The 16,550-nt window shown below is 36.1% G+C and overlaps 1 protein-coding gene and 1 long non-coding RNA gene across 3 annotated transcripts in view; one reads left to right on the forward strand and one right to left on the reverse strand.

Annotated features, from left to right (window-relative positions):
* The window catches only part of LOC106079519 (vitamin D3 receptor-like), a 34,230-nt gene extending 18,619 nt beyond the window's left edge, over positions 1–15,611 (reverse strand). The window contains exons 1-4 of one of the 2 annotated variants that reach the window (XM_056044711.1): positions 15,386–15,611; positions 7,275–7,405; positions 5,875–6,016; positions 3,830–3,966 (exon numbers count right to left, since the gene is read on the reverse strand). In XM_056044711.1, the coding sequence (XP_055900686.1) occupies positions 3,830–3,966; positions 5,875–6,016; positions 7,275–7,376 (381 nt within the window). In that variant the 5' untranslated portion in view covers positions 7,377–7,405; positions 15,386–15,611. The remainder of the gene's footprint in view (positions 1–3,829; positions 3,967–5,874; positions 6,017–7,274; positions 7,406–15,385) is intronic. The other variant, XM_056044712.1, reaches the window with a different exon arrangement.
* On the forward strand, positions 8,509–11,222 carry LOC129928792 (uncharacterized). The gene is made up of 3 exons (XR_008780255.1): positions 8,509–9,553; positions 10,036–10,145; positions 10,995–11,222. It is a non-coding gene; the product is annotated as an uncharacterized LOC129928792 (long non-coding RNA).
* Positions 15,612–16,550: the final 939 nt, after the last annotated feature.

Consider the following 16,550-nt stretch of genomic DNA (forward strand, 5'->3'; position numbering starts at 1 on the left):
CTGTCTGTCCTTATGATGGTCTGTCTACTAGCCAATAGATCTACATTTATCTGTTCCTCCATATGATGGTCTGTCTACTAGCCAGTAGATATACATTTATCTGTCTGTCCTTATGATGGTCTGTCTACTAGCCAATAGATCTACATTTATCTGTTCCTCCATATGATGGTCTGTCTACTAGCCAGTAGATATACATTTATCTGTCTGTCCTTATGATGGTCTGTCTACTAGCCAATAGATCTACATTTATCTGTTCCTCCATATAATGGTCTGTCTACTAGCCAATAGATCTACATTTATCTGTTCCTCCATATGATGGGCTGTCTACTAGCCAATAGATCTACATTTATCTGTTCCTCCATATGATGGTCTGTCTACTAGCCAATAGATCTACATTTATCTGTCTGCCCATATGATGGTCTGTCTACTAGCCAATAGATCTACATTTATATGTCTGTCCATATGATGGTCTGTCTACTAGCCAATAGATCTACATTTATCTGTTCCGCCATATGATGGTCTGTCTACTAGCCAATAGATCTACATTTATCTGTCTGTCCTTATGATGGTCTGTCTACTAGCCAATAGATCTACATTTATCTGTTCCTCCATATGATGGTCTGTCTACTAGCCAATAGATCTACATTTATCTGTTCCTCCATATGATGGTCTGTCTACTAGCCAGTAGATATACATTTATCTGTCTGTCCATATGATGGTCTGTCTACTAGCCAATAGATCTACATTTATCTGTCTGTCAATATGATGGTCTGTCTACTAGCCAATAGATCTACATTTATCTGTTCCTCCATATGATGGTCTGTCTACTAGCCAATAGATCTACATTTATCTGTTCCTCCATATGATGGTCTGTCTACTAGCCAATAGATCTACATTTATCTGTTCCTCCATATGATGGTCTGTCTACTAGCCAATAGATCTACATTTATCTGTCTGTCCATATGATGGTCTGTCTACTAGCCAATAGATCTACATTTATCTGTCTGTCCATATGATGGTCTGTCTACTAGCCAATAGATCTACTTTTATCTGTCTGTCCATATGATGGGCTGTCTACTAGCCAATAGATCTACATTTATCTGTCTGTCAATATGATGGTCTGTCTACTAGCCAATAGATCTACATTTATCTGTTCATCCATGTGATGGTCTGTCTACTAGCCAATAGATCTACATTTATCTGTTCCTCCATATGATGGTCTGTCTACTAGCCAATAGATCTACATTTATCTGTTCCTCCATATGATGGTCTGTCTACTAGCCAATAGATCTACATTTATCTGTTCCTCCATATGATGGTCTGTCTACTAGCCAATAGATCTACATTTATCTGTCTGTCCATATGATGGTCTGTCTACTAGCCAATAGATCTACATTTATCTGTCTGTCCATATGATGGTCTGTCTACTAGCCAATAGATCTACTTTTATCTGTCTGTCCATATGATGGGCTGTCTACTAGCCAATAGATCTACATTTATCTGTCTGTCAATATGATGGTCTGTCTACTAGCCAATAGATCTACATTTATCTGTTCATCCATGTGATGGTCTGTCTACTAGCCAATAGATCTACATTTATCTGTTCCTCCATATGATGGTCTGTCTACTAGCCAATAGATCTACATTTATCTGTCTGTTCTTATGATGGTCTCTCTACTAGCCAATAGATCTACATTTATCTGTTCCTCCATATGATGGTCTGTCTACTAGCCAATAGATCTACATTTATCTGTTCCTCCATATGATGGTCTGTCTACTAGCCAATAGATCTACATTTATCTGTCTGTCCTTATGATGGTCTGTCTACTAGCCAATAGATCTACATTTATCTGTCTGTCCATATGATGGTCTGTCTACTAGCCAATAGATCTACATTTATCTGTTCCTCCATATGATGGTCTGTCTACTAGCCAATAGATCTACATTTATCTGTTCCTCCATATGATGGTCTGTCTACTAGCCAATAGATCTACATTTATCTGTTCCTCCATATGATGGTCTGTCTACTAGCCAATAGATCTACATTTATCTGTCTGTCCTTATGATGGTCTGTCTACTAGCCAATAGATCTACATTTATCTGTTCCTCCATATGATGGTCTGTCTACTAGCCAATAGATCTACATTTATCTGTCTGTCCTTATGATGGTCTGTCTACTAGCCAATAGATCTACATTTATCTGTTCCTCCATATGATGGTCTGTCTACTAGCCAATAGATCTACATTTATCTGTCTGTCAATATGATGGTCTGTCTACTAGCCAATAGATCTACATTTATCTGTTCCTAATGTGGTATTAATACTGACTTAGATACTTCGGGCGCTGTTCGGCGCATTGGGCGGCAAGCTGTTTCCACAAAACCTGTCACTGGCAATGTCTAAAGCCTCTTCCCACCTGCTCTGAGGTCCTCCATGAAAGTGTAGCGCCATGTTGTACTAGGATGTCCCTGTTTATGCTTTCCTTGTAATGGCCTCCATGTCATAGGAACTCTTATTATGCGTAATTTGTCGGAGAACATGTCCCGCAAACCTCATGCGACGCTCTGACACAACCTTACTAAGGGGTCGACTCCTAGTTTGGCATAGGATTTTCTTGATTGAGACCCGATCTCAATAAAGACTCCTGAAATCCGTCTTAGCAATCTTTGTAGAGCCACATTTAGTATTTTATGGAGCCCAGCCAATTGTAGAAATTTGTAACCTCTATTGGCTACTCTCTTGGAGTTAGGTGTCTAGTTTTTTTTAGATTTTATATATTATATTATATTGTCAAAATCATGTGTTGGGGGATTTTAAACTAAAAAATCTCTGGAGTTGTTTTTTTTTTAAATTCATAACCCCTTTTTAGCTACGCTCATAGAATTTGGTGACTGTATTTTGCTTTAGAATAATATTGAAAAGAGAGGTTTTCAACCTCAAAACTCTCAGTAGGGGGATTTTAAACCCAAAACCACCTGGAGGGGTTTTAAACTTAAAAAAAAAAGCATCTGGAGGAATGGGTTTAAACTCAAAACCTCACTTGTCTTGACTACGCGCAAAGATTTTTGAGTGTGTAATTTGCTTTTTTTTTTTATATTGAAGAGGTATTTTTTAGCTTCAAACCCTGCTGAAAGGGGGTTTAAGCTAAAAACCCCTTTGGCTACTCTCATAGCATTTGAGTTCGTAATTTGCTTTTTGTTTTTATTGAAGAGGTACTTTTTAGCTTCAAACCCCGCTGAAGGGGGATTTAAACCCAAGATCCCTTTGGCTACGCTCATAGCATTTTGAGTGCGTAATTTGCTGTTTATATTGAAGAGGTATTTTTTGGCTTCAAATCCGCTGAAAAGGGGGGGGGGGGTTAAACTCAAAACCCCTTTGGCTACGCTCTTAGGATTTTGAGTTTGTAATTTGCTTTTTTTTTATTAAAGAGAGAGTTTTATCGTAAATTTCGAATGGGTTTTTTTTTTTAATAAAAATCTTTCTTAGCTGTGCTTTTGGAATTTGGGGATAGTCGTTTGCATTTTTATTATAGAAGAGGGGGATTTAAATGCAAAACCCTTGGTAGAGGGGTTTAAACTCAAAAACCCCTTTGGCTGCGCTGGGGAAAGTGATGATTTAGTATTAAAACCTCACCTAGAATAAACAAAATCGAAGCAAAAAATCAGTCACTAAATTCCACCCCCCTCTGGGGGGAGAGGTCATTGGGGGGGGGGGCTGAACCCTAACCCCCCTTGCTACGCCCATGCTTATGATAGTCTGTCCACTTGGATTTATCTGTCTATCCGTATGATAGTCTCTTTACTAGCCACTAGATCTACTGTACCGGTACCTTAGACTGGGTCTTTGATTGACTTAGTCGCTTGTTATTATCCTTGAAGGCTTGTGATATTTCCTTCTCTTGTAGTCGTTTAACTTCCAGAATGTTCCGTGTGCGCTTCTCGTGAGAGTATCGACCTGTTTTAATGGCTGGAGGAATGACATTCTCACATTAATTACAGCGCAAACCAGAGTTTTACACATTGATTTTAGTCTAATTTCTGGTCCTCACAGGTGTAAGTATTATATGCATAGAATGTTTGGAAGACATGAAATAAGTTTTTTCCCTTTAAGACATCCTCATTTTTTACTTTAGACCTATTGTTTTGAAGTATGACAGAAGAGAGTTTTTACAAAACTTAAATTCACTCTGTCTGTTTATCTGTCTGTTTGGTAAAAAGTTTGAACACGGTATTTCTCCCAAACCCATTCTCGGATCAAGTATAACATTTGCGCAATTATTCACTGACGTAATCAATTCATGAATCAATTAAAAGAATGAACCAATTAGTCCATTAGTTACCGGTTTTTAAATATTTTGTTTGATACCAACAAAGGAAACTAATCCTCCAGTGTTCACAGATATGATTAACTATGTCGGATTTCGTCCCCTTCGAGAAGTGCTTACGTTATTTCTGCCTCATTCTCGGGTCAAGTGGAAAGCCCTCATCCCCCTGGATGACAAAGTGGTCATAATCGAACTACGATGGACGAATTATATATATATATATATTCCTTTAAAAGATAAGAGAAAGCAGAACGGTTAGAGAGGGACTTCTAAATGTGAAAAGCTCTTGCTTCGTCCTAGTACATTCTCAAAAACGAGATTTGTATATCAATATATTATTTAAAATATAAATGATTCTAAATCTCATTTCATTAAATATCGGATGTGACAGCGCTATATAAATTATTGTAATTATTGTAATAATTTTCATCATCAATGACTTCATACTAAGCATAAGTTTGCCGTTAATCACAACGGTATAAAATTGATTTAGATCTAGATTTATGTTTTAATTAAATAATTTTTTTTTGTAAGCCATAAATGTAGTATTTTTAGATCTATGTTATTACAAATAAACAACAAGAAACTTACTTTTTCTTTTCAAATCGCAGAAAGTAGAACTACTGTTTTTGTACAGTAGTTACGCTGAGGTTGTCAATTGTAGTCAAACTGAATTTCCATTACATTGGATCAATAAAAATTATCTTATCTTATCTTATCTTTATACCCATATTGAGCTGTGAATAAGTTGGTTGGTTTGCAATTTCGCGGCTGTGTGTATGTGTTTTGTCTAATTGTTTCCCCTTTTGCCACGTTATATTAATGTTTTCTAACTTATCCTCTCCCATCCCTCTTTTTCGTTAACTTTCATGGAACCATCAAAAGACGGGTGAGGGAAGGAGCAAAACAAAATAGGAGTGCCATCAAAGGCCCATGCCGACCAGCAAAACGATCAGGCCAAACACAGTCTCGAAGACATCAAAGTAGTGTTGAAGACCATGCCGCTCATGCAGAGCAGAAAGTACGGTCTAACGTTTTACAAATGATAATACCTACAATGTAAAGTGTAATTCTTAAAATTATATTCTTGTTGAATTTCAAAACAAAATTAATTGTAAAAATAATAAAAAAAAAAACAACAACAAGAAAACGTGTTCGGGCCTTTGTGTCTTGCTGCTGTCACTTTTTTTTTTAAGTTGTCTGCATTGAATTTTTTTTCTTTGGTCGCGACCAGACCGGCCCATTTGGTACCGGCCCACCGGGCATTTGCCCGTTTGCCCATATAGCCAGTCCGCCCCTGCTGACTACGTAAATTAAAGAAGAGAAAGATGAGACAAAATAGGGGCCGGGGATGGAGGCTGTAGACAAAATAGGGGCCGGGGTGAAGGCTGTAGACAAAATCTGGTAAACAGGGTCTAAATTTGAAAACCATTATTTCATATGCATCTGGTGTCAACGCCAATTCTAGACCTTCCTCGATATCACTTATGCAAATTAACTCTCACTCGAGATAAATTGACAGTTTGAATTGAATCTGTTTGCCAGCGTACCTTTCTTGGACATGCCCACGTGTAGACATTTCTGGTACCTGCAAAAACTGCACAGTATCCGGTTGTAGCCGGTGACGTCACAGGCCTTGTTGTTCTGGCACAGGTAATAGATGGAACGTTGGAGAGAGCGTCGGAAGAAGCCCTGAAATAGAGACGTGGCCCACATTAGTTTTTAATCAGGGCGCGCGGGCTGACTGGTAAATCCCTGAAATAGAGACGTGGCCCACATTAGTGTATTGTCACGGCGCGCGGGCTGACTGGTAAATCCCTGAAATAGAGACGTGGCCCACATTAGAGTATTGTCAGGGCGAGGGGCTGACTGGTAAGGGGCTTGGATGTTAATGGGTACCTGACATTTTTGGGTAAAAGTAAAGGCGGTTGGTCTTTGTGCTGGCCACCTTGGTAATCTTCGGTCACAGAAACAGAAACCTTTTATTATTAATATTAGTATTACGAGGGAAATGAATCCCTAAAATGGAGGCTCATTATTATTTCTGAAGTAACGTATGAAATATATAGGTCAGTGTTTCATCCCCCTAGGCTCCCCCCTCCTCAATATTGTCATTTTTTTGCAAAAAAAAGTAGCGAAGCATAAACTTTAATCTAAATAAATGTATTTACTTACCTGTATATGTGTGGGTCAGGACCGGTCTTAGGCCACTGCAACCTATGCAGCCGCAGTGGGCCCCGCGCTTTCATAGGCCCCGCGCGATGCGAATTCTAGGTGTAAATTATTATATTAAAACATTTTAACTTAATATTAAGGGTTCTTGGAATTCTGAAATAATCAAATATAAGAAAAAGTAATGAAAATCTCCTGAAATTATAAAAATATTTTGAAAACTGATGCAAATCTCATTAAAACAGACAAAATTGTCATTTCGGGGTGTCATTCAATATGGAAAACGCCAATCCTACTCGCGATAAAAAAACAAAACAAAACGGTATTGTCAGCTTTCATTTAATAAAAATGTAATAATAAGCCGAATTTTAACCAAAACAAAAGTTCTAATACTTCATTTACTTTAATAGTCACTGGCATACAAATATAGATGTTTATCTATCTCGACCTCTTAGGAAAAAATAAAGCGATATTTTGCTCGTCGATAGTAAATCTAAAAGGCAGATATGAAAGTTTATCGGCTTTTTTGTTAAAAAACTACTATCTACTGTAGATGGCTCGTAAAGTTCATTTTTGACAGTGATTTTGTATATAGTAAACTATAAATAAAATGCAATGACAAATTTATTTTCTAATACAAAGTCTTAATTTTCACTTATTTATACTTATCTTAACCCAAATTAGGCCCCGCAAATTCCGTTTCGCATAGGGCCCCGCAACCTGTAGGACCGGCCATGGTGTGGGTAAAGAAAATGTGTAAATAAATAATAGTTGTTACCTTACAAGCTTCGCATGTGTTGGCACCATAATGGTAGCCTGAACTGTCGCCGGCGCAGACTTGACAAGGAGGAAGAATTGATGTATTGTTAACTTCCTTCATGTCCAATGAATTATGTCCCTTGCAGCAGACTAACAACCACAAATAAATAAATAACGTAAAGTAAAGCAATAAGACATTGAAATGTTTACAAAAACCATAGACTATATATTACATGGACTGCCAACACTAAGGAAACTAAGCATAAGTTCCATTCACCGAGGCGTCCTTGGTTGCGTGGTAAATTTACTTCCGGTAGAATTTGTTACTATATAAAGAAACTATTCCCGAAGATTTTTATCATCAATTTTACAGCAAATCATAAATGGAAACTTAATTGTCATATACGATGTTACAGAGGTAAGTGTGCACAAATCAATTTGTGACTTAGATCTATGACTATAAAGCTTTGTAACTGATTTTCTTAGCCAATATAGATAATTAGCCAAGCCTGTATTTCGTGTATTCTTGTTTACGACATTAATTGTCTGCTCATAGGTGCTGCCAGTTTGGATTATGTTTATCTTTTTTTTTTCATCACATTTGATAATTATTATCATTATTTTTACAATGTATATTTTAAATGTGATAAGCGATTTACTGAAAGAGTCAATACATTTCTGAGAGTGTCATTTATTAATTTTGTATATAATGGGTGATATAGGCCTAAGTTAAGTCTGTGAATGAGTCAGTCTAAATAAAATAACAATATAGTGAGTCAATAAGCCTACAATCTTACATCTTTACCAACTTTTGTTCAGATCTACAAATATTTTTTTTATTCAATTTGATTTTAATTTCAAGATAATGTGCATTTTTATCTATAGTAATGGAAAATCAACCATAAAAAAAAAATCAACGAGTATGTATGACTAACTGAAAAATCTGCATAAAAATTTCGGCCTTCAAGTTTTTAGTGATTTTTTTAAACTAACTAGAATCCCAAATAACATCCAATTCTTCTAAAAGCTATAAAAAGATCTGATATTGTTTCGAATATATTCGCCCAATAAAATTTTAGAATCATTAGGCTCTACTTCACTAGAAAGTGATTGTACACATTAACATGTAGACTTTCACCCAGATGTAGTGACCTATGGCTATAAACTTTATCTACAAATACGAACTTACACACAACACACTACTATATATATATATATATATATATATATATATATATATATATATATAATATATATAATAGAACACTAAACACTATTTATGTAAATGCCCATTTTTAAGTTTGTAAAATAATAATTTGTTTTTATAAAAAATCTGGCTATGCCTATAGTACTCTTAACAAAATTATGACTAAAAATATTATGAACGTCGAGTCTCTAGATTCAACATCTTTGTGTGTCTGATAAACCCAGAGAATGAAGATATAGAATCTATATAGGCCCCCTATTATATAGAATCTAGCTCTAGTTGACTCTAGACTAGATCTAGGATAATTTCAAGTCTAGATGTTCAGCTTCATCTTACCTTGATCATGATGATTAATTTTTATCTGACTTCCTGACTTGTTAACTTAAACTTCGTCTTACTTAGCCCTTAGGCGCCTTAGCCTTAGCTTCTTCATATGTGAATCATGAATGGAAGTGCTTGGCTCACAGTGTCACAGATCGTTCTTTAAACTATTTGAAGATCGACTTTATCTTTACTAACGACTCTAATCTATATCTAGTTTATATCTATATTTTTTATGATAATAATAGACCTAGACTCTTATACTTATAATAAAGACAAAGTTATAAGATCTAGAATCTGTATCTAGATCTATTCCCATTTGTGATTTATACACTGATTATACACTACAGATTTAATGTTTCTGATGAGCAATACTACTATCTACAGCCATGCCCATTAACATAGGCCCTACTCATGTACTAGATCTAGCTCTTTTGATCACAACTCATATCTTGCCTAGATATAAACAACTGTACTAGATTGGACTAGACATTCTAATCGGTTCTATTTTCGTTTTTCATTATTCTCACATATTCTAGTAGGCAATAGGTACCAAATTGTGCTATTTATTCACTGTAGATCTAGATCTTAACTTTTCTCTTAACTACCAAAGAAGTACACAAAGGATGTTGAAAGGTACCCAAAGGGCTCTAATTGCTATCATTCAATGTGTGGAATCAAGTATTTACCCAGATACTGCCACAATATGCTCTTATTGTTTTCAAAGGAGTTTTCACACAGTGCCAGAAGCTGTATAAATACATTTAACAGTAAGTTTTTAAGTAATTAATCATTTATTTTTAAACGTTATGTAAGTCTATTTTAATTGTAAGAATCCATGTGCTATTTTATTTAAAGCTAACTTTTAGGTGAATATTTACACAATATTGTTGTTATGTTGTAAATAAAACATATTATATTCCCTCCAGCCTGTGCAGGGTATTTCTAAAGTGATAGTTTTCTCATGCAGGCCAATACCACTCTTTTGTTATCTAAGGTGTTTTCCTTCAAATTATACTTTCTTGCATAAGAATTAAATATAATATATTATGCAACAATTCTCAATTAGAAGTACAGATTAACCAGTTATCTTGGTGGAAAAGGATGTCAGATGAGTTGAGAAAATGCTTAAAGAAAGTCTTTACATAATTCTTTGAACTAAGTCACTATAAATATTTTGGAGATTTTTTAAATTTAATTAGAATTTTATTATTGCTCACATTAAAAGCAATTGTTCTTTTCTTTTCCGCAGATGTATATTTCAAGAAGAAATGATGCTTTCTTATTTCTAAGAGTTTATCAATAGGATGAATGCCACAAAACTCACATGTTATGCCAGAAACTCTTCCTACGAAACTTCCAGTAAGTAAAAAAAAAAGTAAAGTTTCCCTTTCAGACCTTGTGATCGATAGGGCAGATGATGTAAAGATCATCTGTTTCTGACCATTCTGTTGCCTACGGTTAACGAGGGTGTCATGTGGCCAGCACAGTGACCAACCGCCATTACTTTCCCCAACTAATGTCAGGTACCCATTAGAGCTGAGTGGACTCAGACTCAAATTAAAAATTCCAGTCTTCACCAGGATTTGAACCCCGGTCTCCGGTTCGGAAGCCAAGCGCTTTACCGCTAAGCCACCAGGCCTCCTTCCAGTAAGTAGGGCAGCTTAAAATTTAATACTTTTATCTTAGTGCAAAAAGAATAAAAGCTGTCTTCAAATTCTCCCTTTAAATTTGCAAAGATATGTTTATAATTTAATGTATGCAGTAAAAAATTATGTTTCAAACACTCAGTACAATATTCAATGACTCTCTTTATTTGGGTTACCTCAGCATGCTTGTGCAGAAAATTTCCTGAATTTTTTTTTAAATCTGTTCCCTTCACTTTCAAGTGCATTTAATCATTCATTAAATTTTCATAATATTACTGAATATAATGTCAAAGATTAAATATTGTTATTATTATACTATTCCTTTTTTTTTGTAATATTTTAGTTTCATAATATGTTCCCATAGCATTTTTTGTGTAAAACCTCTAATATACTTTACTATACTCCTAATATACTCTTTAAGGAAGTGTTTTGTTAGATGTTTTCAGAATTGATTTTATCCATAAAGGACTTGAACATATGGAAGTTTGGTACTATATGAAACTGAGATTGAATTGGTGACTTGTTATGAATTTAATGTATGTTGTTTCTATTCCATCAACAGTACTAGAATTTGTCCAGTGCCTGTGATCCTCTGAGTTAAAGGAGAATGTGCTCCATAATACCTGCTAGTAGCTTGCTGATAGCTGGAAGTTCATGAATACTATGTTGTCCTTGATTTGATGATTCTGAAAACTACCATTTCTTAAGACTTGAGCATTATTTCTATAATTTAAAAAAATCTTTTCAGGAAATATTGTGTTTATAATATTAAGAAAGTGAAGATAATATTGTTCTTTTTTTAAATATTATTGTTATTATTATTATTAAAATAGAAAGCACATCATTACAATATTAACTTGTCAATAAATGTTAGCATTATTCAATTTTTAGTTACATGTTCAGACTATTAAATTTTATTATTTAAATTATAGCAACTTTCTCTTTCAGTCAAGCTTAAGATACATTCCTGTAAAAAGTCTATAATAATAAGTTAATACTTCACAAAAAAAAGTGTTTGAATGGTTTTCATTTGTTTGTACATCAAATATGTATTAATAAAATTATCATTTTTAGATGAAACATTAAATACTGAAGATGACCATTTCAATTTCTGATGTAGGCCTATTCTCATTTCATAAAACAAACAGAATATTATCTGAAATTTCATCCTTTCATGGTAACTGTAACTGGCTTCATAAAAAAATGGATTGATGACTTGGTTGACTATACATTTTTGTATAAATAATGCATCAATGAATGTAGCTTATACTGTTCTTTTCCTCATCTTGAAAAGTGCTGACTGATAATTTGCTGTTGCATTTTGTTTTCATAAGTCAATGACTCATGATACTCTAAATGACAAATATCTTCTACTCATTACAATAGCACATTTCCATGCTGTTTGTCTAAGTGGAAGCAGATAAAATTTGTTCCTCTATTTGCTGCCAAATCTCAAAATTCATGAGCAGCTGAAAAAAAAAAGAAAAGAAATTCAAACTAGTTTAGACATGTTATAAATATATGTTACAAATATATATATATTTGCTAATAAAAAATGTAAGACTACTTTATGTTACAACAATGGACAGCATCTTTAAAGCTGATTTCAATGCAATCACAAGAAATAATTTTTTCTCTACAATTAGGCCTGCTTTAATTTTTTTTTTTTAATGTAAATAAATTTTATGCATAGGATTAAATATAACATGTACTTAAGGAGATTTTTTACCTATTATTTCACAATTACAAGTAATTTAAAGTGATACATGTATTGATAACACAATGTTATTGGAGAAAGTAAAAAAAAATCTCACTTTTAGTAGATCCCTTTCAATTTGAAAGTTAGTGACAATCAAATCAGGTTTTTGGAAGTAGTATGCTCCTTTAATAAAAAAAAACAACAAACGAAAAATGCATTATAAAAAGTTTTCGCTTTAAATAAAATTTCTCTTGGGTGACTTGAGTAGAAAGTAATAGAAATATGAACTTCAATTAGCAATATGCTCACACTAAGCAGAAGTGGGTTTTACTAGTGAAAATTGTCTGTCCAAATAAGCTATTGAAACTACTGTCAGCTTCACATGATAGGAACTGTAAAGTTTGACAGTTCTTCCTCTAAGACTTTTAGGTACCGGTATTATCTATCAAGAGCAGGGTAAAACAAGGATGGGTTTTGGCCATCAACACTATTCGGAATTGTTTCGTCTGTAATCTCATAGCGCCTTGGAAGATGGAGTATATATCCACAGTAGATCGGATGGAAGGCTTCTTAAACTGGCTTGACCAAAACGAGGAGACGACATTAGGGAACTGATGTTTGACGACGATGTGACTCTCACTACCATTCGCAGTCATGATTACAAAGGCTAGTCAATACTTCGACAGCTGCAGGTCAATAGTTCAGTCTTACAATAACTCTCACCAAGACAGAAAAAAGGGCATAAAAAGTCAACATCATCAAACTCCATTTGAGTGAGGGCTTGAGAGGCTCAAATCTTCTCTTGCAAAAGCTCTGGACAGAAACCCTGCTGTATTACGTAGTGCATATATGTCACCATACAGATCGAGAATTTTTGGTTTCTCTGACCTGTTGAGACGGAGATCAGCAAGTCTGGGGCAGTCAAACAGAATATGAGGCACGGGGCACCGGGATTCGAAATTTGGCCATAGCCGTGAGTGGCGTGAGAAACATGAGGCAACAGGACAGTGGCCTGTCCTGCACTGTGTTATAATAACTTGCTATAAAACATCACAGAATGTACTTTTTCTATTTTATCAACGACACCATCTAAATGCCAAACATACTTTTCTTACATTTTTCAACTGGGAGAAAATTTTACATCTAGACTTATTACCTTTACTTTAGGCCTACACATAATATATGACTATTTTAAAACTTTTAAACGAAAGGTCATTTTAGCCTATTATAGTAAGAGCATATAGATCTAAATGTACCGGGTTATCCTTCTGAATAAGTCTTACTATTTGGTTTATATAGCCTATATATATAGGCTATGCTCTCACAAGAACCTCAATTCAATCAATGTTGTAAACAAGAAAATACACGAAATACAGGCTTGTCTAATTAGTCTATATTGGCTAAGAAAATCAGCTATAAAGCTTTACAGTTATAGATCTAAGTCAGAAATTGATTTATGCACACTTACCTCTGTAACTTCTTCTTTAACAATTCAGTTTCCATTCATGATTTGCTGTAAAAGTGGTGGTAAAAATCTTCGGGAATGGTTTCTTTATATAGTAAAAAAAAATCTACCGGAAGTCAATTTACCACGCAACCAAGGACGCCTCCGTGAACGGGACTTGTTTATTGAAGAATATAGGCCTAGTGCGTAGAGTTGGCAGTCCATGTAATATATAGTCTATGCAAAAACTGATAAAGTAAACCACATTTTTGGAAGTTTGTGTTTTCTGTATATCTGTGCATCAATTGTCAAGTTTAGGTCACACAAACTATGTACGTTTCGGTGTATATTTACCAAATGTATAAATCAATATTTAAATGGCAGTTTTTGTAACTACTAGTGTGCTACACCCGGTAATGTAAAGAAAGCTGAAAAAACAATTGCTAAAGAAGTAGATGAAGCATGTCATTTCGCTCGAATTCAGTACAATGGTTCTAAAAATAGTGTCAGAAGTCACTGTCTTGTACGTGATTTATGTGTGTGTGTTTCTATGTAATGTAATGTGTGAATGCAAATGGTTGTTGCCAAAGTGCATCTTGTGCCTTTTTTTTAAAAGGAATTATAGTATGCATACAATATGCTCTTGTTCTAGCACAATGTTTTTATCGGGGTTACACTTAGAACTGGGCGGTATGACCACCTACTCAGGGTTACACTTAGAACTGGGCGGTATGACCACCTACTCAGGGGTACACTTAGAACCGGCGGTATGACCACCTACTCAGGGTTACACTTAGAACCGGGCGGTATGACCACCTACTCAGGGGTACACTTAGAACTGGGCGGTATGACCACCTACTCAGGGGTACACTTAGAACTGGGCGGTATGACCACCTACTCAGGGGTACACTTAGAACCGGGCGGTATGACCACCTACTCAGGGTTACACTTAGAACCGGGCGGTATGACCACCTACTCAGGGTTACACTTAGAACTGGGCGGTATGACCACCTACTCAGGGGTACACTTAGAACCGGGCGGTATGACCACCTACTCAGGGGTACACTTAGAACTGGGCGGTATGACCACCTACTCAGGGGTACACTTAGAACTGGGCGGTATGACCACCTACTCAGGGGTACACTTAGAACCGGGCGGTATGACCACCTACTCAGGGTTACACTTAGAACGGGGCGGTATGACCACCTACTCAGGGGTACACTTAGAACTGGGCGGTATGACCACCTACTCAGGGGTACACTTAGAACTGGGCGGTATGACCACCTACTCAGTGGTACACTTAGAACCGGGCGGTATGACCACCTACTCAGGGGTACACTTAGAACCGGGCGGTATGACCACCTACTCAGGGGTACACTTAGAACTGGGCGGTATGACCACCTACTCAGGGGTACACTTAGAACCGGGCGGTATGACCACCTACTCAGGGGTACACTTAGAACCGGGCGGTATGACCACCTACTCAGGGGTACACTTAGAACTGGGCGGTATGACCACCTACTCAGGGGTACACTTAGAACCGGGCGGTATGACCACCTACTCAGGGGTACACTTAGAACCGGGCGGTATGACCACCTACTCAGGGGTACACTTAGAACCGGGCGGTATGACCACCTAGATTTGCCCAATCCAATGAAACCGTGCAGATATGGCTTGGAGCATGGAATTAAACAAAGATACACCTAGAATCATTAACATAGAGATAGATAGATAGATAGATAGATAGATAGATAGATAGATAGATAGATAGATAGAATTTAATGCTACTCATATTTAAAAGTATTCTTACCTTTCAATTATTCTGTTGCTTTGTTATTACGTAACACTAAGGTTAATCACGTCGTCAATGTAGACAATGACCACAGAGATTAATTTAAAACATAGACATTTGTGTGCATTCAATTTTACTTAATGAAAAAAATTAAACTTCTTTTTTTTTTACTATTTGTCTACGTCATTTGAACACATGTCGATTACGTGTGTACACACTCCAGTTCTGAAGATAGTTACATACACACACACATACACACACACGCAAACACATAACAAACAGCAAACTCTGACCCAGTTGGTATTAGACATAGTCCCTCAAGATAATAATGCTTCTGTGCCGATTAGTATGTGTTATGATAGCACTATTGACATAGATAAAATATTTCAAGCGTGTTTATACTGGAGCTGTACTCAATGACCAGGTAGGTCATTTATGTAAGGCACATTTCTACAAGAATATTCCACGAGCCGAAGCGACCACCTGACCTACCCAATGACGTCGAAAATCTTTTGATCCTCCACGAAGAATTGTAGTCACGCTAGATAGACCTGCACAAACCTACGTTAATCTGAAGGCTGTAGTTTCTACTCACTTCTATCAAAGACACTGACAATGACAGTGCAGCAATTACTCACGATACCCTAGAACGGCTTGGTGTAGTGTGAATGTGGAGTGGTGTGAATGTGGAGTGGTGTGAATGTTGAGTGATGTGAATGTTGAGTGATGTAAATGTAGGGGGGTGAATGTGAAGTGATGTGAATGTTGAGTGTTGTGAATGTTGAGTGGTGTGAATGTTGAGTGGTGTGAATGTTGAGTGATGTGAATGTGAAGTGATGTGAATGTTGAGTGTTGTGAATGTTGAGTGGTGTGAATGTTGAGTGGTGTGAATGTTGAGTGATGTGAATGTGGAGTGATGTGAATGTTGAGTGTTGTGAATGTTGAGTGGTGTCAATGTTAAGTGATGTGAATGTTGAGTGATGTGAATGTTGAGTGATGTGAATGTTGAGTGGTGTGAATGTTGAGTGATGTGAATGTAGGGGGTGAATGTGGAGTGATGTGAATGTTGAGTGATGTGAATGTGGAGTGATGTGAATGTAGGGGGATGAATGTTGAGTGATGTGAATGTTGAGTGATGTGAATGTAGGGGGGTGAATGTAGGGGGGGGGGGTGAATGTTGAGT

This window comes from Biomphalaria glabrata, chromosome 10 (assembly GCF_947242115.1).
Source record: "Biomphalaria glabrata chromosome 10, xgBioGlab47.1, whole genome shotgun sequence".
Lineage (NCBI taxonomy): Eukaryota > Metazoa > Mollusca > Gastropoda > Planorbidae > Biomphalaria > Biomphalaria glabrata.